We start from the raw sequence: 21,199 nt of genomic DNA, 5'->3' as shown, positions 1-21,199 counted from the left end.
CCGGGGCGAAACGTCCGCTTCGTGCCATGAGCCATTAGCATCAGCTCTTCAGTGTAGCATTATGTAAAAATAAATGCTCCCAACTTTGGTTACAGTTCTCGGCATAGACCATTCAGAAAGCTCCATTCCTGTGCATGTCGGGAATAAGCGGCGGTTGTGATGACGTCTTATTGCCGGTTGGTGGCTTGCTCTGGTCTGGGTTGGATCTGAGACTTTGATCTACAGCAAGCCGAGGAGTACGAGCAACTTGTCAATGTGAGGCGAGTAAAGTAAGTTCGACACAAGGGGTTAATTGTCGAAACCTAATGCAAGTATTCCACGAGTTCACCAACCGGTCGTCCAGCCACTATGCTTTGTCTAGTGATGTCTACAGCAAATACGTTGAAGAAATCGACTTCATTTTTCTATTACGTCCAAAGCCTCATAGTTACAATTATGACTGCACCTTCCAACGATTCAAGCAAAGCGAGTCACGGTTTCGTGGTCTAGTTGGTCATGATTTCTCGCTAACACCGAGAAGGTCCCCGGTTCGAGCCCGGGCGAAACCACGCTTTCTTTTTTTGGCCGTGGAATCGACGACCCAATTTTCTTTTTGGTGACATGGAGTTCCGTCTACGCACAAAAATTCTTGGTCTTTTTTTTTTGCACAACAGTGAAGAGTGTAGACAGCCCGGCCATGAAAGCCGTCAATCGCCATGTATTTTCTATTGGTGAAAGACATCAGAGTCAGCTGGCCCCAGAGATTACTGAATGCCTCACTGGCCTGTGCAATATTCTGTTTGGAACAGTAAAAGGCAAAAAGTTACCTCCAGTTTATCGCCACCCTACACTTTGAACTCCAAACTCCATATCAAGTCTAAAACCAACAATCACACCTCACAACAGCTACGATAAATCACTGGTTTGCATAGCCTCATCTTCTACCGGCCAAGTCTCTTCCAGCGTCACCATCACCATCGGCGCGTCATACGCATAAAAATGCTCAACCCTCGCCGTAAGACTGATATCCCCCCAATCAAGACTCGCACTCGAAGCACTCACTCTCAAAACACTATAATAATCATCCGCATCTCCTTGCAAAGAATCCCCTTCCGCCTTCTCAGATTTTAGATCCACCAAATTCACCCAGCTCTCATCAGGCTGCCACCCCTTCAAGCACAGCTCCAGGCCAACACACACTCCCTGCAACGGCGGCACATGACGTTCAAAAACATGCGTAACCTGGAGTGCATCAAACAATGAAGTCGACGATCGCGGTACATCTAAACTAAGCGACTGCGACTCCCTGGCATGAATCCACGACATACCCTCGGGCTGTGAACTCTTCCAACGCCAGCCGCTTGTACCACCAGGCGAGTAGCGGATCAAGCATCGCAGACCGCTGGAACTAGGATAGATAAATCTATTTCCTCGACCTAACGTGATTCGTTTCGTAGATGCGATCAACTTATCCGGCGACGAGACGTTGACTCGTTTCAACGCCAGTGCCTCACGCGCGTAAAACGTCTCATCAGAGGGATCTTGGCGCACCGAAATGGCCACCCTGGAACCCAAGTCCCCATCAAACAAACAGGACAGCAAAGCAAGATCCGATGAATCCCCCTGTTCAAGAGGTAGTCGTATACTGATGCCCTTGCTGGATGTAGATGCCTCGCCGCCTACGGGGAACGGCAGCGCAGAAATATTTCCACTCCTCTCAAAGTACTCTGGCGACGGGGCGAGAGCTCCCACGCTCTCCAGCTGAGAGAACATCATTTTGAAAGCGTCCCACGCAAATATAGACTGGTCTTCAGAGCCCTTTAGAATCTCCTCCTGAAGCCGTGTAAACGCCTTACTCCCCTCGCCATACAGCAACGGCATATTCACGCCAAAGATTCCCAAAAGGCAGTACGCGACATCCTCAGGCCGCGTAGTTTGCCTCTTGGCCGCCCATGACATCTTTTGCGCCACGCTAGCAAGTTCAAACGTTCTATCACGCAGCATATGTTGCGGTATGCGTGTTATCGCGGATATTCTCTCCGTAAGGGACGCCTTGCTCCCGATGTACCGCCAGTTGACGTCAAAGAAGAAGACGTCAAGGGGTGCAAGCAACTCCTGCAGCGTGAAGCCTCTTGTGAACCAGCGCGATTTTTCGAAATCGCTGCCAAGAGTGTCGTCCGCGGTGTCATACTCCACGTCACTTAGGAAGGCGTAGCAGCAGTGTGACTGGCGATACCACCGGAACATGGAGTTGATGGCCTCGGAGAGCTCTGCGCTGCTGGTTTTGTCGATGCAGCATGTGTCGATCCAGCAGTGCTCCACCGAGAGAGAGAGTTGCGATTGGATGGTTTTGCAAAAGTTTAGAATCTTGGTGAGTCCTGCGCTTTGTCGAGATTCGAGGCCGTTGAATTCTTGGAGGGTTAGCTCGTCTAGGCCCCAGGTGTGTGAGAGAATGACATAGGGAGGGGGTTGGGCTAGGAACGTTTCAAGGCCCAGGGTTTTGAGATTGATGAGGCGCATGATGGGTTGGTTCTGTGATTTCTCATCTTAGAGGTATGAGGCATGTCTTTGGGCAGGTATAATATGGAAGGTTGAACGAATGTTGAACGAAGGTTGAAGCCTCTTGCGGGTCGTTCAAGGGGGGTGTAGTAGAGGGGTTTGTTTGCCCTATTATAGAACGATAACAAAATACAATACAAGGTTCTTAATTCTATAAACAGTACAACGCTATCATGGCAAACCCAGATTTATGATAAGTTCTGAAAGCCCTTTCAACTGAGAATTCATAAGCTGTGATGTGCAACCTACAACCTGACACCGTTATGTTGACCATGAGAACCCGCGGGGCAAGATGCGGGGTGCCAAATGATTCTGGTTTAATAAGGGAATGGCTATTCGGCCACTCTCTTTATATATATATACATTTGTCTTTTTACACAGTGAATGCTTGGGAAAGATCAATCCCGGCATGTTTTTGTTGTTTTGCTCGCTGTTTTAGGCGATACTCTGCCATAGATGTTGCACAAAAGCATTTACGTTAAATGGCGTGGCGCGCCATCACGTGGTGGGGCATAAATACAGGTGGCGGTTGACACCGTTGGGTGTGCTGTTGGTAATTGAACAAGTATGCGCTGCGATTGAATTGGTCTAGACTGCTCCATGATCGCAATTTTCATTCTGTTGATGCGTTTTTCCCTGTCTTTTTCTTTTTCTATCGCGTTTTTCTCTTATTAAGAAAGTGCTATCTCAGAGTTTGTGTGAGCTGCGCTAGGTAGTGTAAAGTTGCTGTTTTTTTAGAAGTAGGTTGTATATTAACACCAATTAGGTCTCAAGTGCTCCTATATTCATTCTGACAAAGGTTTGGGAAGATGAACCCGGAGGTAAAGTTCAACGTTGCATATCAACTAACACAAGGAATTGACGCAGCTCGTGTAGACAGTTCAGTCCTACCTTTCAGTCAACACAGTTGCCAGTCCCAAACTAAAGACCTGCAAACTCAAATCTCGGTTCCACAGAACTTCCCAATTCAGCTGGCCGAGGGACTCATTGGCCGATTTTGGCTCTGCATTTATACAAAGCGATTCAAGTCGGGAGCCGCGGAGAACTATTCTTGATCATTGAGCTGACGTAGTGAAACTTCAGAATTTGGAACATGTAGATGTATTTCGTGATTCAACATTTAAACACAGCAGACTGCCCATGGATCCAGACTCATGGAGGCTAAGCTGTCAAAACAAACATGTCAGAATGGGTAGCAGGTTAAAGGATTCAATATTGCGCATCACTCGCCCTATTCTTCTCCAACACCGTTCATCCAACTTCCTAATCCTCCTCGTCGTATGCGCCGCCGTCTTCACCGACATATTCCTCTACGGCATCCTCGTGCCCGTTCTCCCATTCGCACTCACCGATCGAGTCGGCGTAGCACACGACGAAATCGCCAAATGGAACGGCATCTTGCTCGCCTTGTACAACCTAGGCTTATGCGTCGGTAGTCCCGTCTTCGGCTTCTACGCCGACTACACGTCTTCACGGCGTTTGCCCTTTCTACTCGGTCTACTAGCACTTGCGGCCGCGACGCTCTTACTATGTCTAAGCAAATCAATTGCTTTATTTGCCACTGGCCGAGTTCTTCAGGGTATTAGTGCGGCGATATGTTGGGCTGTAGGTCTGGCATTGCTGGCTGACTCGATGAAGGAGAGGATTGGCTGGGCAATGGGATGGGTGAATTGGGCTATGACGGCGGGGTTTTTGTTGTCTCCGATTTTGGGGGGCGTTGCATATGCTAGGGCTGGATATTTCTCGGTTTATTATATGGCGTTTGGGTTGATTGTGTGTGATGTGGTGCTGAGGCTGATCTTGGTGGAGAGAAAGGTTGCGAAGAGGTGGGAAGGGGTTGATCAGGATGCTGAGGATACGACTGACCACAGTCGTCGTGAAGATGTTGTAAGCACTGCAGATGTCGATACTGACTACGGGGCGATTGAACAACAGGTGAATGAGCCGGAGGGTAAAGGTGCGGCACGTGCCTATTGGAGTTTGATCAAGTCGAGGCGACTTCTTGCATCGCTGCTTGGATGCATTATGCAGTCTGCATCAAAGTGAGTATTCTGTGACCTGGTCAGCAACACTAAAACTAACCTGACAATATCCAGATTCGCCTTTTATACCGTAGTGCCACCCTTTGCTGACAAAACATTTCACTGGGACTCGCTCGCATCCGGCCTCATCTTCCTCTGCGTCTTCCTCCCAGGATTTCTCTCTCCCCTGGTAGGCATGCTCTGTGATCGGTATGGGACCAAATGGCTCTCATGCACAGGCTTTGCCATTTCCATTCCGATATTCGTATGTCTGCGTTTTGTCACATCAAACACAATCTCGCAAAAGGTGCTTTTCGGCGTGCTACTGACCCTTATGGGTGTTGCGTTGACTCTGTCCAGCACACCGCTCATGGCGGAGATTACATATGTTATCGAGGAGAAGGAGAAAAGGCAGCCTGGGATATGGGGCGTAAAGGGCGTTTACGGGGTTGCCTTCGGGCTATTTACGACGTCGTTTGCGCTTGGGGGCGTCATTGGGAGTTTCATGGCTGGATATTTATATGAAGGGCCGGGCTGGGCGACATTTGGATGGGTTTTCGGGGTGTGGTGTACGGGAGGGGCATTGATATGTGGCCTGTTTGTGGGGAGAGACGGGTGGAAAGGGGGTGTGACTGAGACGGTTGCAGCATCGTGACGCCATGGAGAATTAAATATAGATAATATTCATTGAACATGCAGAGGTTGATGGCGATTGACCATAATCACAGTGGCGAGGAAGAAGAACGTTGAAGGATCAATTGATGTCTGGTCGAAGTTGAGCACTTTCATTGGTGCTAGTCCCAATTCTGCCAACCCAACGTTGGCACCTGCAGCCTCCCGTCAACTAGGCGCCTTCAGGGGCACGGCGCATTGTCTGTGGATCTTGAGCGGGTTAGCGGCTGTTCCGGTGGCCACATGCCTGAGCCGCCACTGTAACTTGACTGACATTCGATGGCCTTGGGAGTGGAACATGGAACACCGAGAAGAATCCACCACATGCCAGGGGCCACTCAGCCCAAATTGCCCTCAAGTGCTCAGCTTCAGACACCCCGTTCTTCCGTTCCCAACCGATTGTGAACGGAGGTGCCTCGGCGAATCACGGCGTCGCAAACAAAGAAAAGTCCATCTTCTGATGACGATGCTCAATTAGTCGCCCCAACTTTTTTTGGCCTCGACATTCTCCATACTGTCACCACTTCAATACCGCCATTCGTCTTCCTGCGTGTTTTTTATGATGCGTGCTCCGGCCTGGGTAGCAATTGCTCGACGTTGCTGAGCGAAATCGAAGACGGCATCCGTCGATGCACGTCAGAGGCATATAAACGACAACATTTTCCAAAATGAGCGCACTCACCATCCCTCGAATGGCTACCCGCCTCGCCCCCAGAACATGGACATGCTCGACTTGTCAGGGTCAATTGGCCACCGCCAAGTCAGTCCCGTTCCGTGGAATCAGACAGTTTGCTTCGGCGAGGGGTTCATCGCAAGGGTCAAGCGGGAATGCTCGCGGAGGCTCGCGATCTCGGAGGGTGCTGTTGTTCGCCTCTGCCAGCGCGGCTGGTGTGGCGAGCACTGCACTTGCTTTTACGGATGAAATCAGGAATAGCTATGAGTCTATGGAGCGAACGGGGAGAGTCGTCGCAGCGCTGGGAATTTGCATCAATGAGTATGGGCGCTCCTGTCCTGAACGTATGCCCCTTGGCTAACCACACCAACAGTTACCGGACGACGTTGAATGCGAAAGCTACTATACAAGACGAGGAGGAGCAGACCAAAATCTTGCAGGCGTGCCACAAACGGTGCGCTGAGAGGACATTCAAAGTATTGGAGAAGAATGGAGGCATTTTCATCAAATTAGGACAACACCTGGTATGACGCAGAAATCCCTCCTGGTTTACAACTGGACTAACGGCAAGGTTCCCTGCAGAGCGCCATGAATTATCTATTACCGCCCGAATGGACAACAACATTTATCCCTTTACAAGATAAATGCCCTGTTTCATCGTTCCAATCGATCGAAGAGATGTTCCGCAGAGACACCGACGGCGAGCTATGGGATTTGTTTTCCGAGTTCTCAAGTGAACCAATTGGCGCGGCGTCACTCGCACAAGTCCATCTGGCGACTCTGAAAGACTCTGGCGAAAAAGTAGCCGTCAAAGTGCAGCATCCGGACCTCGAGGCGTTTGCGCCCCTGGATCTCGCCCTCACGAAGTACACCTTTTCAACGCTGAAGCGATTCTTCCCCGAATACGACCTCGAATGGCTCTCTTCCGAGATGGAAGTATCGTTACCCAAGGAACTCGATTTTCAGGAGGAAGCAGACAATGCGCGGCGCATGAAGGCACACTTTGCCAAAGTCCCCGAGCTGCCCCTCATCATCCCCCAAGTCATCTGGGCCAAGAAGCGCATCATCGTCATGGCTTGCGAATCCGGCGCCCGGCCCGACGATTTAGAGTACCTGGACAAGAATGGCATCGACCGCGATGAGGTCGCAGCGACGCTCGCGCGAGTCTTCAACGAAATGATCTTCGGGGACGGTGCCCCCTTGCACTGCGACCCTCACGGCGGCAACATTGCCATTCGCAAAAACGATACTCGCCGGGGCATCGGCCGCGGTCCTAACTTTGATGTCATCCTCTACGATCACGGCTTGTACAGAGATATCCCGCTGCCGTTGCGCCGGTCCTACGCCAAGATGTGGCTAGCAGTCATTGACGGCGACATGGACCGCATGAAGGAGTACTCGCGCGAGGTCGCCGGCATCAACGACCAAGACTTCCCCCTCTTCGCGTCCGCCATCACAGGACGAGACTTTAGCGTTGTCAGCAACCAAGGCTCCATTCTGCAGACGCGCAGCGCGGATGAAGAGCAAAATATGAGTTCGTCTCTTCAAGAGGGCCTTATAGTTGATCTGGTCCAGATGCTGAGCCGCGTACCGCGCATTATCCTTCTTATTCTCAAAACCAACGATTTAACACGAAGTCTGGACGAGAGCCTGCAGACTCGGCAGGGACCCATCCGAAGCTTTCTCATTCTCGCGCGGTACTGCACCCGGACCGTCTTCTACGAACAACTGGAGCAGATCCGGGACAGGGGGTCGCTGCTCTGGCCGCCGAATGCGGTGAGGGTGTTTGCCGCTTGGCTGGGGTACCTGCGGGTTGAGGTGAAGCTGGAAGCTTTCGAGCTTTGGCTGGGTGTGAAGAGGGTGCTTGGGATGAAGGTGAATTTTGCGAGTGGCTCGCAGCTGTAGAGTTGATTGCTATTCGGGCATGTATAATGGGATATGATAGACTGTACATAGATAAAAGCGATAAGAGTATAGATACAACGCGACAGCGTGAATAGATTTAGAGTGTTTCACATATTACTTGCTACTTGCTACATTATTTATGGTGCAAATGTGGCATCAAGTTGGTGACCAATGCTTGGTAGGAACTGTAATTTCTGAGTCACCTGTTCAATCAACTCAGTTACCTTCTTGGGAGAGATAGTATTCTACAATTTGAGGATTTTGACCATCTTTAGGCAATCTCATGGATGGTACCGAGCTGGTGGACAGTTGTGGCTGCAGGTGAGAACCTGATTCGCCATTCGGCCAGGGTTGGTTTATGGCAGAGGTCAAAGTGTCAAGCTTAACCAAGTAAGTATCGCATATCGCCCAATATACTAGGATGTGCTGTGATATGCAGGAGTATACTAGAATATAGCCAAATACATTTGACCACACACCGCACCGTACCTAAGCCTGCGTCCCTTACCTTGCAAAGGCAATGCAATGCAGCCAGACTTCAACATCGAACCACCATGACCCGCATACTTGTTCAATTACCAACAGCACACCCAACGGTGTCAACCGCCACCTGTATTTATGCCCCACCACGTGATGGCGCGCCACGCCAAAATCGCGTCTCTTAATTGATTTCACGTCCAGCTCCATGCCATCATCACCTTCACCCACGACACTCCTCGACAAGCAATTATTCATCCCCCGCAACCTCAATCCCATCCCAATCCACGTCCAGCAACATAAAACACGCACATGCCCACCCGAAAGAACAACTCACAACCATCCGCAACCAGAAACACCATGCTCTCCGTCGCAACACCCATATCCTCCTTCGACCACCGACCAAACGTACCCTCCCCGCTCTCCTCATCACCTCTGCGCGCCTCTTCGCCCCTATCCCCCGTCGACAGAAACGCCTTTCCCCAGCGCCAAATCCAATCATCGCCCATCCAACAGCCCAAATTCAAATACGCGTCACGACCTGTACGCCAGAATCCGCTGCTACGAAAGCGCGAAGACGCGCAGGAATCAAGACGGCGGAACTTTTTGCAGAGCGTGAGGCAAAAGGCTGATGAGAAGGCGTGGCAGAGACGCGATATAGAGGGACAGGTAAGAATCTTTGGGTTCAGTGAAGATGAATGCGTGCTAAATGGAGTAGTTTCTCAAGAATAGCTTGCTGGCTGATATTGGACGACTGTCGCATGATGCACCCGCGTTTTCGGACAGGGATCTAGAAGATGCGATGACGTTCCGGGAGAATGAGCGGATTCAGAATGATGGGATGGAGGTGTGCCCGGAGGAGGACGAGTTGGAGGCAATGGTTGCTTCGTATGAGCGGGAGAGTCGAGAAGTGAGGCCGCCGTCACCTACGTTGTCGGATGAGGAGTATGATGATGTTTTTGCCGAGCTACTTGCACAGGAAGAAGTGTGTTCGCAGCCACAGTCTTCTGCGGAGCACATGGATATGTCATGAGCGACTGTGTTGGAGTATGTGGGTTAAGAGATTTGTGAATTTCATGTAACATGGATGATACAGGCGTTTGGGAGGTTCATTACATTGGCGTTTGGTAGGGCACAATGGGCACTTGGAAGGATTACATTGTACTTATTTTCATTGAGCACCGAGTCTCGTGTACATGGGGTATTATACGGGTATGGAATATCCAAAAAACCACGAAATCTATTGCGGATTACATTGATCATCTGCGCCGGCGAATGCCTCCTGGGCAGACGCCATGTCCCCCACCAAATCTGATGGCGGCGAGCCAGCAGCTTGCATCTGTGACATGTGTTAGCTTTCATCATAGTAAGACTGTTGAAGGTGTAATATCATATACCTTTTGCATTCTATCGACAATATATTCTCGGTCCGCAGCGTTGCTGTCCGAATAGCTGCTCTCCTCAAACTTGGACACAATCTCTCTAACAAGCGTCCTCTGCTCCTCATACCTCTTGAGGTCCTCTACCGGGGTGGTGGCCTGGTTCTTCTCGAACCACTCCGGGAACTTGTCGTCGAGCTCCTTCATAGGCTCATACAGGATGTCCTTGTTGGTCAGTTGCTCCATCATGCCCATGAGCATCTTGGAAAATTCCTCTTCGTTGCCCTCGCCGTTGAAGTCGCCGGACGACATTTGCTTGAGCAGCTCCGACATGAAATCGTCTCCGCTACTAGTGGCTGCGGCGGCCGTCGCCTGATCCCCAGATGCTTGCATGCGATCCATTGTTCGGCGAATCGTCTCCTGGAAAGATGCATCGGCGGCAGGACCTCCGGCCTTGGTAGACGAGGAGCTCCCTGGCGCACCTTCTGGGGCCGCATCATCTGCAGCGGCGGCCATTTTCTTGAACATGTCCTCAAACTGCTGCTGCATCTCGGGCTGGCGTGGTTTGTTAGTAGACAGGAGGGGGAATGGCTGAATATAACTGGCAACATACTGATTGCTCCAGCTCACCGAGAAGATCAGCCATGCCTGCTTGAAGCTGCTTTGCAAAGTCTTCTTCTGAAAATGGCTCTTCTCCAGCGACTGGGGATTCCTTGGGAGCAGCAGCAGCAGCAGCAGCATCAGCCGGCTTAGGCGTTGACGCTGAAGCTGAAGCGCCAGCACTACCAGGCTGAGATGGCTTTGGCTTTTCGTCAATTTTCACAGTTGAAAATTCATCAAGCATGTCTGTGGAATCAAAGTCAGGGTCCGTTGAAATACACAATAAAACCCGAGCGAGCTCATCTCACCATCCAGGTCATCCAGGTCGTCCTCGTCCGGATCAGGGACATCTTCCGTTGCCGCTGTCGCAGCAGGAACCGTCTTCACATCCTCTGACTTGACCTCCATATCCTCCTTCTTGCTTGATTCCGGAGCGGCTGGTTTCGTGTCCATAATGTCGGGATCTGAGCTCTCTCAGACCGATATCAGGTCTTCACGTGCAATTGACCCCTCTGTGTGGAAGGCGAAAACCACACCGCGAACCCGCCAAGATTAGTTCGACGTATTGACTCGCTCGATTCAATCTGTAAAAACAGCACCAAGCTTCACAAATTGTATGCTTGTTGGACTGTCTTTGGAGGGGAGTTTTGAATGAAGGAGAGATGAGTCTGCTGCCCGTAGTCTGGGATGGCGGTCTTCCCCACCGAGTTTGGTTGCGGCCCAATACAGTAAAGCGCTCTCGCCGCTATTGCCAAAAGTGACATTCTCCCGTCTATTACACATAAACATATGAATCTCCCAATTCAAACTCAAGATCGAAATTGGGATCACTACTACCGGATGAAGTTCCCCGTTGGCTAAATGTTTGATTATTTTAATGGCTATATTTAAGTTTAAAATCTATGGTTATTCTATACCTAAACAACACACCTCAAATCAGGACCTCTTCGTGCACAACTACAAGACTTCCTTCTGCATTCAAAAACGTGGCCACGTCTTTCCGGGCATTGCTTGTCTGTAACAAATTTCCACAGGTATCCATGGTACTTGTATATTATATTCTTAGGAAGCACTTTTAAAACTTGGGAATTTTAACGGTCGTTTAAGCACAGCTGGGTATTGTTTTTTCTATATACTTACCTGGGAGCGTTGCACGAAGATCTTGCGGCCAAGGTAGGACTTGGCCCATCTAAGCAGGGAGGCAGGGATTTAGCCCAGCTTGAAAAGAATAAGCCAGGAAAATGCGGCTGCCAGAGATTTATTATGCTACTTGAAGTATTTACCATTTACTGCTTGAATGGGCTTCATGATTATTTGGTGACTGAAGGTCATGTGGATAGAGTCTTCTGTTTGAGGAGAATGGCGGCAGAGATGTGAGAGCAATGTAGATAAAAGCACTGATCACCTGACGCAGCTGCATTGAGATGATGATACCCGGCATAAAGATACATGTATCGTTTTACAAGATTCTTTAATTCTCATCGCTAATTGTCTGTCAGCACAGTACCAGAACTTGTCAGCCTGTTCTGTCTTAAATACTCGGATTCTAAAAGCGGCGACATGTCCCGCCAGATTTGGTGAGGTGAACAGTGCTGTTTGGCTTGAATGCTTGCCCCTCCATGACTCTGTGTTGCAACTGAGCAAAGCCTGGCTTGCCGCGTGCTGCCGAGCCGAGGGACGAGTCGTCGTCGCGGAGGCTGAGGCCAACAAGGGCGATGGGCAAGTGGGGTCTTAGGGAAGGAGGCGAGGAAGGGGCAAACAGCCGCCTGGAAGGTTCTTTCGGTCCATGTCTTCGGCAGCGGCATCAATCCCTGACGGGTACTTGCCAAAAGCCTGAGCTGTGGCTGGTGCAGTGAGCACCAGCCCTGAAACACAGTGAGAGAAGCAGGTGCGACCTTCGATGTTCCTCTTTGCGAGGCCCTGCCCCTCCATTCTTCCATCGACCTCGCAGGCTAGTCGCACTCCAAGCGGCTCCACCATTCCAACCATTCATGTTTGCTAGTCTTCGGCGACCTTGACAAACATCAACACTTTTTGCAGATGTTGATTTCTCATCCGGAGGAGGCAAACACTTAACACCTCGCACCCCCAAATCCTGCGACGAGAAGGTTTCCAGTCCACCCCCGACTACCCGGTTGTGCGATTTGACTCCGACTGGTGATCGCGCAACTCAGACCCCTCACCTGGTAGCCTTGCGAACCACCATTTCCTTCACGCCAGCACACGACGTCTGCCCCAACAAACGACTGGAGTACTACTTTGATCTTGCAAATCTGGAATCATGGCTCTGTGTCAGAATAGGCTACAAGAAGAACGGTAGGTAGAGCCGACTTGCGCGCCGTAAGTTGCTGGGACTGGCGCTGACGAGCAGACATAGGAAACAATGGCGGCGTGATCATCCCTTTGGCTTCTATGCGAAACCCACGCGAACAAAGGAGGGCGTTTTGGATTTGAAAAACTGGGAATGCGGCGTCCCGGGAAAGGAGAAGACCATCTGGGAAGGAGGCTTATTCAAGTTGACTATCGCGTTTCCTGAAGGTCAGTGAAGTTGATATTTTGCCGCCGTAGGGTCACGACTGACAGAACTCTCGCAGAATACCCGACCAAACCCCCGAAATGTAAGATTATGAAGCCAGTTTAATCAACTTTTATCAATGAGACCGCCGCTAATGTCGTGAATAGGCAAATTTGTACCACCATTGTTCCACCCAAACGTGTATCCTTCTGGCACGGTGTGCCTCTCGATTCTCAATGAAGAAGAGGCCTGGAAACCGGCGATCACTGTGAAGCAGATCCTTCTGGGCATCCAGGATCTGCTGAACGACCCGAATCCCGAGTCACCAGCCCAGGCCGATGCGTATAACTTGTTCAAGAGAGACAGGCCGGAATATGAAAAGCGAGTCCGCCGTGTGGTGCGCGAGAACCAAGCGCCTTGAGCACATGGACCAAGACTGTTTCGAGAATTATGAAGTTTGTTAGATGCGTGACAAAGCATTTGGCTATGGCGTTCGAGGAGGAGCATTCAGCCAAGGCGCACGATTCAAGTTTGTAAAGGCCGGCATACCCAATGATGGAACGTGGCATTTACTATGATTTTTGATGAATTTGCGACAGGCGTATTAGGGCTAGGTTTCATGCGAGAAATTTTATGAATTTTGTTCGTTAGCTCACGAAAGATGTGATTTGATTAGGCGTCCTACACATTCCAACTACATATTGCAAAGTACTGTCACTCTTTTGTATCTGACTCCCGAGAGCTTGAACGCAGTTTCCACTGGCCGCTACCTACGTATAAAACGACTTTCACATTAATGCAAGGGACGTGCAGTCCCTGGAGATATGAGCCGCGGGAACAGCGCATTAAGCGGACTCGTCATGATTTGCAAATGCGACCATTTATCTGTTGGAATCAGCTATAAGAGAGACTTGGGAACCACAGTCGGCCCATGCAAGATCAAAAGACAGCTGCGACCAGGGAAATTCCATAAGAAGAAGGTCGTAGCAGAAGACCCTCCCCCAGATATCGATTAAAATGTCTGCATCTCCAACGGACGCTATCTCGATCTCTCTAGTCTCATGCAGTTGGTCATCATCACATGGCAGAAGCTGTTTGGTCAGATTTGCAAAAGGATCCCATCTGCAACTAAAACTAATATTTTTCCCACACGGAAATGACAACCCACCAGATTTTGGGCATATGTTCGCTGATGGCAAGGTGCATGCATTATCTACGCGACCCAGTGCACCAATAGTGTCGCGCGAATTGAATCATCCCGCCGAAGTCGGCCGGGGCCTGGCGACTCCAGACTTGGGCATTGGAACTGTGTCAATTGGACCGAAAGCAATGACAGTTCCAGTCTCGGCTGTTATGGGCTTTATCTGCACTCTAATCAACCAAACTGAATTGATGGGTTTAGGTGGGGGGCCCAATTTTCGATACCGCGCTTGGCCTTGACTCATGCTTGCGATGTGAGAGCTCCGGTTCTGTCCTGTTCTGTCTGGTCGCGGGAGTGACTGTGTCTAGCTACCTAGGTATGGAGTATGGAGTCTTGGTGGTGGCTTTAGGTTTTCCCTATCAAACACCAGACCTTTTCTTACTTCTTCTTTCGCCTTCCCACCCTTAACTTTTACTTTCCTTCCACATACTCGACCCAGATACATTCTTCGAAACATTTTGCTTCATAGATTTACCATTGAAGCTCGGCGGTCACCATGTGTGGAATTTTCGCCTGCCATTGGTACGTACCGAGACTCTCCCTTTGTCCGCGTTCGGCCGGTCCAGCATCTTTTTGAGTTGCTCTTGGAGGGGCACGCCGATCGGCCCAGTCAAAAAAATCACCCCGCCATGAGGTTTAGAATACATTTGCTGACGAGCGCATTTTTGTAGCCATCCCGGCGTCCAGAGATTTAAGCCGACTGCTCTTCGGCTTGCTAAGCAGTAAGTTGTTTGTTCGTATACCGTTTTGGAAACTACGCGCTGATGCAATGGCTGCAGAATCCGCCACCGAGGTCCCGATTGGAGTGAGTCCTGAGTCAGGAGAAAACTCGAAGCTCATGAGAGCGTCTACCAACCGAGCAGTCACTAACAACGAACGAATTTAGGCGGAAACATCATCTCCAACAACACAAGTATGTTCTGTGGTATATCCCGCTTGGCTTGGAACTATGTCTAATGGGTCACACTTTACAGTCCTTTGCCATGAGCGTCTGAGTATTGTCGGTGTTGGTAAGTGATTCAATTGATTGCCACGAGCGCAACTATCTTCTTCTAGACTTGCTAACCACCAACATAGAGTCTGGTGCTCAGCCCCTGACCAACGAAGACGAGTCACTTGTTCTCGCTGTGAACGGTGAAATCTACAACCACCGTCTGGTTCGAAAGCACTTGAAACATGTCTACCACTTCAAGACTACATCTGACTGCGAAGTCATTATTCCCTTGGTGCGTTATTCTAGCGCTCAATCTTTTCTGTTTCCACGGGAAATATATGAGAAATTTGCTAACAACTAACCAACAGTACATGGAATATGACATCGATGCCCCCAACCACCTGGACGGCATGTTCTCCTTCGTCCTATATGACAAGAAGCAAGACCGAACTATTGCTGCCCGTGATCCTATCGGCATCACCACCCTGTACCAGGGTTGGTCTTGGAAGGAGCCCGGAACCGTCTACTTCGCCTCCGAGCTGAAATGTCTGCACACCGTCTGCGACAAGATCGTTCCATTCCCTCCTGGCCACGTCTTCGACTCAAAAACTGGCCAGACCACTCGCTACTTCAAACCCACGTGGTGGGATCCCACCAAGGTCCCTTCAACACCTGTCGACTTGAAGGTGCTTCGTCATGCTTTGGAGAAGTCTGTTAGAAAGAGACTTATGGCTGAGGTTCCGTATGGTGTGTTGCTCTCTGGTGGGTTGGACTCTAGTCTGGTTGCTGCAATTGCCCAGCGCGAGACTCTGCGCCTTAAGCAGAAGGCTCTGGAGAAGAACGGAGGCGCTGAGCCCATGGGCAACGGCAACCCTGATCTTGGCGACGGCCTTGTTGGTATCGACGACGACGACAACCTCTCCACCGTCACCTACCTTCCTCAACTTAACTCGTTCTCCATTGGTCTGCCCGGCTCGCCAGACAACAAGGCCGCGCTCGAAGTTGCCAAGTTCCTCGGCACCAAGCACCACGTCATGACCTTCACTATCGAAGACGGTCTCAACGCCCTTTCAGATGTCATTTACCACCTCGAGACCTACGATGTCACCACTATTCGTGCCTCTACACCCATGTATCTGCTCTCCCGCAAGATCAAGGCTATGGGCATCAAGATGGTGTTGAGTGGCGAGGGCAGTGACGAAATCTTTGGTGGCTACCTGTATTTCCACGCTGCCCCTGACAAGAAGGCTTTCCACGAAGAGACAGTCCGCCGTGTCAAGAACCTGCACTATGCCGACTGCCTGCGAGCCAACAAGTCTACTGCCGCCTGGGGCTTGGAAGCTCGAGTTCCCTTCCTTGACAAGGAGGTATGTTCAAGACACCAAAACTTTCTCGTTTCGAATGACCCGTAATTAACAATGATATTCTAGTTCCTCGAGACTTCCATGAACATCGACCCCCAGGACAAGATGATCACCAAGGACCGTATGGAGAAGTACATTCTCCGTAAGGCCTTTGACACCTCTGATGAGCCCGAAACCGCTCCTTACCTGCCTGAAAACATTCTCTGGCGCCAGAAGGAGCAATTCTCCGACGGTGTCGGCTACGGCTGGATTGATGCCCTCAAGGACAACGCCGAGCTGCATGTTACCGACGAGATGATGAAGAACCCCAAGACCGAATGGGGTACCGATATCCCGGACACAAAGGAAGCGTGCGTGGAGACAAGAGCCCCTGTATTAGAGATTTGCTAACGTAGCCCTCAGTTACTGGTACCGTCTGATGTTTGACGAGCATTTCCCTCCCTCGTGCGCATCGACTGTTCTGCGCTGGACGCCGACATGGTCTAAGCAGAGCGACCCCAGTGGAAGGTAGGAAGAAATCTTTGACGCGATTGACGATGAGTGACTAACGTATTTACAGAGCCATTTCCACACACAACGCCAAGTATGACAACGCTGTATAAATGAAGATACCCCGAAATCTGTCGGTATGATATCAGGGACGTATATAGAAAAGCTACAAAATAGATAGAATTTGAAAAGTACAAGACCGTTTCTACCTGATCAAATTCAACTCTCGGCCGCAATCACCGTGTTTCCAAACATAATTATTACCTGCAATTGCATCATCTGATACAGCGGAAGGCTAACCTATCGAGCAAAACTTAGATAAGTGTTATAGCTGCGTCATTCTGCCATCTGTAGCTCTCCACCTTAGCCCGCGTGGCACCTTCAAGTGCGTTTCGTGACAAAAGAAGAAGATTCAAATTTAGCTCACACAAATAGCCACATTTTGCTTCACGCCATAAACGACAAGCATACCCTTGGTTATCGCATGTTGAAGCGAAATCCCGCTTAATACCCAAAAACGTGGTTCACCTGCCCCAAACTTTAAATCAGTAACAAAAACTCACTCATTACTCATACCTGAACTCTCGATTTCTGCTTGCCAAAGCTCTACCAGCATCCTCACGTATATATCTCTCTAGCAGTGCTTTGGCCACCGCCGCTGCTGTAGCTGCCGCAAAATCTTGCCACGTCTTGTTTTTATGGCTATCTGCATAGTCACAGATGCCTTTAATAACAATGCATGGGACCTCGTCCCAAGCCCCTGCCCCTTCCATCTCAAAAGCAATGACACCCTGTTCTGCGGCGATGCGATCGCGATCCTCACCCGACTTCATGACTGTATTACCTGAGCCCAGACAGCCAATAAAGATATTAGGGCAGCGACCGCATTCTACAGTGGGTCTTTGCCTTCTCACCAAGTTATCCTCGTTGCAGCCGATTTCCACACAAGAAGCCCCGGAGGCAATGTCACAGATACGGGCAGGTTCGCCACAACAAATATCGCAGGAGTCGTGATGCGAGTGGCGATAACTCGGTAGGAATAGTTTGTCGTTGGTGATTCCTGGATAATGGTAATTTGCTCGTCGCTTCTTGCGAGCAGCTTTTTCCTGTAAGTGCTTAAGGTGAAGAGCAGCCTTAGATCGCAGTTGTTCATGTCCATGTTCCATCTCAAAACTAGCAAGAAGGCCTCGAATATCCTTATTCGCGCGGCTAAGACTATCATCAACTGATTTCTTGACTGAGAATTGCCCCGGGTACAGTCGTCCATAATCATACTGGACGATTGTTTTGCCAATGATAACATCGCCTAGAAAGGCGTCAATCCCACCTACCTTCGGAATCCCACCGCAGATTCCGATAATTAATGTCAACTTAAGATTAGGATAGCTTAAGCGGAGGTTAGCAGCTGCTGCCGCGGCGTTAGTTGTCCCCATCGCGGGAAGCACAGCAAGGACAACATTATGCGATCCAAAACGCCCTGTTGTATAAGCATTTGTGTCACCTTTAGCCCTGCCAAAAGTATCGCCATCTTCGTCCCAGAATTTATCAAACAATAAAGTGACTGCATCTGCTTCGCGTGGTAGAGCGCAAATGATTGCAACGAAAAAGTCTTCACGCCAGCTTGGCTCGATATAAGATGCCACATTGAGCATGTGGAAATTTGCGAGTTTGTCCGCAGCTTGGATAGCACTCTGCCTGCGATTCAGGCTTGAAGCGGTTGGTTCTGACATGGAAGCGGCTCGTGAAGCATAATCAGGGACCTCCGATCCCAGCTCTTCTCTGAGGATTTCAAGCGTTCTTGGGGCACTCCCGGTAGAGCACTTCATCTGAGGATTCATGCAATACGACCCACCAAACACAAGGGCACCATCAGCTGGCGCATCTTCCATGATATTAAACATGCGCCTGCTGGGCTGTTGTTTAACTATCTGCTGCAGTCGGTTGCAGTTCCTCTTAGGACAGATGCTATATGGGTCAACATTGCCAGGTCCCCAAAACATATTGGGTGAGAGCTTTACTGGATCTCTTCCGTGTCTCTCTGCTAATTTCCTGATGCAGGAGATAGTGGTGATGAGATAATCGGAGTTAACAGGAGGCGGACACCAAGTACTGCACTCCATACCTGTCGGTTTGACTGGTTCTGGGTACAGATTCTTGCAAAAGATGCTCACAATCTTGTAACTCTTCTTCGCTTCCCAATTATCCTTGAGCATTTCTACCCAGCCGCCACTAGATCTAGTCGGCAGTTCGACCTCTCTGGTCGAGTATTTCAGAGGGAGCAAGGATAACTCAGTGAAATCGACTCCGGCTAGTCGCTCGGTTGACTCAAAGAACACATTACGTAGTCTGACTCCCTTGGGTTTCATGAGAATGTCCTCTTTCATCTGAGTAAAAGCATCCGAGAACTGTTTGAACATGGGTTGCAAGTTGAGGTTTTGTTCTAGAAAGCGGCGGCACGTATTCTCCAACTTGCTTGCTGCCATATCCACGAAGGAGGGGAATCGAAACCGGTATCCCTTGCGCTTGTTGCGAGTCTGGGCCTGCATTAAATGCAGAATTACACATATTTCTGGCAACAACCATGCCGTCTTCGTCTCGACATTGTATAATAATGTCAGATTCTCACAAGCTAGGTCAAAGAGTTGCAGTGGATTATGTTCGATGCTCAGTGACTTTTGCAGCGACTTCCCAAGTCGGAACTCCGTCGAGACCCCGACACTTGCTGCCTTGGCCGATATGTGCAAGGACATATTGATAATTCTCTGCCACTTCATAGGCGTTCCCGATGAAATATGAACGTTCGGAACCCCATCCACGCTTGAGATCTTCTCAGCTTGAGAATCTTGAGTGCCAAGGTGAATCCTCGCATCCCGGTATAGCCCCAGGAAGTGACGTTTTGTAGCAGGCAAACCGGTATCGACATACTCATCGAGGGAGCCAGTGACGGTTACAAGTTCCGGTAAAGTATTGTGAATTTCCGCCATGGAAGAGCAAGATCCCTTGGCCTCGACCAGATGCCACTGAACGGCAGTCCTCTCTCTGTTGGACAGAACCGGAAAGACGGCAGATTTACGGCCCTTGAGAACAAAACCATCCATGAATGGTAAGGGATAGTCGACTTGGGTTAAAATTGTCATCAATGCGAAAGGCAGCTCCACACCACGGAAATCAGCTGGCCGTGATGGAATGTGGAATCCGGTAGCGACTGCAAAGTGCCGAAATGCGTTGTTCCAGCAAGCTCCTTCCTTTTCGACTGCCTCAGAAGCTTGAGGTTCTCGAACTTTGATTCTGAAGTTGAAGCAGGGCTGTGAGGACGCTGTAGAACTAGGAAGGACCAGTCCCTCCTCAGAGAACGTTACTTCGGCAGCGAAGAGTGACAGCTCCTTCGACCTTGGACGTGGTTTTCGGAACGCCATCATCGTCCATGCGAGCTGTAGAGCTATTTTTGCCACGACCTCTTCTGTTCCGAATACTTCAACCTTTTTCCAGGAGGTGTTAGTGCCCCAGCTATTGAGAATTACATCATTATCTGGCATGTCTAGTTTTAGAGATGCCACTAGCTGTGTTGATCAGGCCATAATCTCAACTCAGAACATTTTGCATGATCACATACATTGTCGCAAATCACGATTTCGAAATCGAGACAGCCAGTCCAGCACTCGAACCCCATGATGCGACCATTGTGACCTAACATAACACTCTGCGACATCCGCGAACGCATTAGAGCCCGAGGCAGCTGAACTGGTCACTGTTAGAACCGAGCAAGCCGGAACATCCTCATACTCATCGTTCAGGACAGATACAAAGTCTTCCATGTTGACCGCGAATATAGCATGTCGCATCGTATTCTCGCTATGGCCGGACCTGTCAACGACGGAGAGCTTAGACCTCATCCATTGTTCGAACCTTGTCGGATCCATGTCATGGGTCGTGTGCCGTCCGTGGGATGATCCGCCATGTCTCAGGAATCGTTCTGGCACAGGAATTTCGGAGTGCTGAGTTGCATTCACATACCTGTCGAGCATTACTGGGATGGTAGGTGAAGACCGCTTTTCCTGTCCCGAGCGATTCTTCCGGACACCATCTCCATGCTCAACGTGTTGTGAATCCGCAGACATTTTTGTTTCTGTGGATGATCTGAACTTGGCTTCTAGGGTGTGTTCTTGAGCAATGAGTTTGATTATTTGGACCATAGCTAACATGGATGCCCAATATCACAGACTGCCTTTCTGTCACGTGGAAACTGCTTCGCCAATGACCATCAAAAGCCAGTTGTGGCAGAGCTGACTCTCATGGTATTGACAAAGCATCCAAGAATATCAAGTATCAAATGAAATCAGGCCTTCAAAGCTCACACAAGACAAGTCTCGGAGTTCGTGAAGAGTCTCGAATCTCTCAGGCGTTCTTGATGAAGGCGAACTCGACTTGTAT

General features: G+C 49.9%; 8 protein-coding genes and 1 non-coding gene across 9 annotated transcripts; 6 read left to right on the top strand and 3 right to left on the bottom strand.

Moving 5' to 3' along the window:
* The first annotated feature begins 474 nt into the window (after positions 1-474).
* VFPPC_17260 lies at positions 475-548 on the top strand. Its single transcript has one exon. It is a non-coding gene; the product is annotated as a tRNA-Val (tRNA).
* A 337-nt stretch (positions 549-885) lies between these two features.
* Positions 886-2,499, bottom strand: VFPPC_03167 (ankyrin repeat-containing protein; the record flags this gene model as incomplete). The annotated part of the gene is made up of 1 exon (XM_018282701.1): positions 886-2,499. The coding sequence occupies one exon, from the start codon at positions 2,497-2,499 to the stop codon at positions 886-888; it is 1,614 nt and encodes a 537-aa protein (XP_018147290.1).
* Positions 2,500-3,726: 1,227 nt separating this feature from the next.
* On the top strand, positions 3,727-5,214 carry VFPPC_15619 (major facilitator superfamily domain-containing protein; the record flags this gene model as incomplete). The annotated part of the gene is made up of 2 exons (XM_018293372.1): positions 3,727-4,580; positions 4,635-5,214. The coding sequence occupies 2 exons, from the start codon at positions 3,727-3,729 to the stop codon at positions 5,212-5,214; spliced, it is 1,434 nt and encodes a 477-aa protein (XP_018147289.1).
* A 685-nt stretch (positions 5,215-5,899) lies between these two features.
* On the top strand, positions 5,900-7,809 carry VFPPC_03166 (ubiquinone biosynthesis protein; the record flags this gene model as incomplete). Its single annotated transcript, XM_018282700.1, has 3 exons — positions 5,900-6,225; positions 6,278-6,428; positions 6,487-7,809. 3 exons carry the CDS (start codon positions 5,900-5,902, stop codon positions 7,807-7,809), a joined length of 1,800 nt encoding a protein of 599 aa, XP_018147288.1.
* Positions 7,810-8,646: 837 nt separating this feature from the next.
* VFPPC_13411 (hypothetical protein) lies at positions 8,647-9,319 on the top strand (the record flags this gene model as incomplete). Its single annotated transcript, XM_018291188.1, has 2 exons — positions 8,647-8,955; positions 9,005-9,319. The coding sequence occupies 2 exons, from the start codon at positions 8,647-8,649 to the stop codon at positions 9,317-9,319; spliced, it is 624 nt and encodes a 207-aa protein (XP_018147287.1).
* Positions 9,320-9,526: 207 nt separating this feature from the next.
* VFPPC_03165 (Pex19 protein) lies at positions 9,527-10,718 on the bottom strand (the record flags this gene model as incomplete). Its single annotated transcript, XM_018282699.1, has 4 exons — positions 9,527-9,625; positions 9,684-10,220; positions 10,279-10,511; positions 10,574-10,718. The coding sequence occupies 4 exons, from the start codon at positions 10,716-10,718 to the stop codon at positions 9,527-9,529; spliced, it is 1,014 nt and encodes a 337-aa protein (XP_018147286.1).
* A 1,828-nt stretch (positions 10,719-12,546) lies between these two features.
* VFPPC_13410 (ubiquitin-conjugating enzyme, E2) lies at positions 12,547-13,201 on the top strand (the record flags this gene model as incomplete). Its single annotated transcript, XM_018291187.1, has 4 exons — positions 12,547-12,581; positions 12,643-12,803; positions 12,860-12,883; positions 12,948-13,201. 4 exons carry the CDS (start codon positions 12,547-12,549, stop codon positions 13,199-13,201), a joined length of 474 nt encoding a protein of 157 aa, XP_018147285.1.
* Positions 13,202-14,477: 1,276 nt separating this feature from the next.
* Positions 14,478-16,881, top strand: VFPPC_15618 (asparagine synthetase 1; the record flags this gene model as incomplete). The annotated part of the gene is made up of 10 exons (XM_018293371.1): positions 14,478-14,503; positions 14,653-14,703; positions 14,761-14,786; positions 14,868-14,894; positions 14,956-14,991; positions 15,059-15,207; positions 15,284-16,282; positions 16,346-16,629; positions 16,682-16,786; positions 16,839-16,881. 10 exons carry the CDS (start codon positions 14,478-14,480, stop codon positions 16,879-16,881), a joined length of 1,746 nt encoding a protein of 581 aa, XP_018147284.1.
* Positions 16,882-17,334: 453 nt separating this feature from the next.
* On the bottom strand, positions 17,335-20,886 carry VFPPC_03164 (phosphorylase superfamily protein; the record flags this gene model as incomplete). Its single annotated transcript, XM_018282698.1, has 2 exons — positions 17,335-20,324; positions 20,382-20,886. The coding sequence occupies 2 exons, from the start codon at positions 20,884-20,886 to the stop codon at positions 17,335-17,337; spliced, it is 3,495 nt and encodes a 1,164-aa protein (XP_018147283.1).
* Positions 20,887-21,199: the final 313 nt, after the last annotated feature.

Source organism: Pochonia chlamydosporia, chromosome 2 (genome assembly GCF_001653235.2).
Source record: "Pochonia chlamydosporia 170 chromosome 2, whole genome shotgun sequence".
Classification (NCBI taxonomy): Eukaryota; Fungi; Ascomycota; class Sordariomycetes; order Hypocreales; family Clavicipitaceae; genus Pochonia; species Pochonia chlamydosporia.
This window is presented reverse-complemented; position numbering and strand designations above follow the sequence as displayed.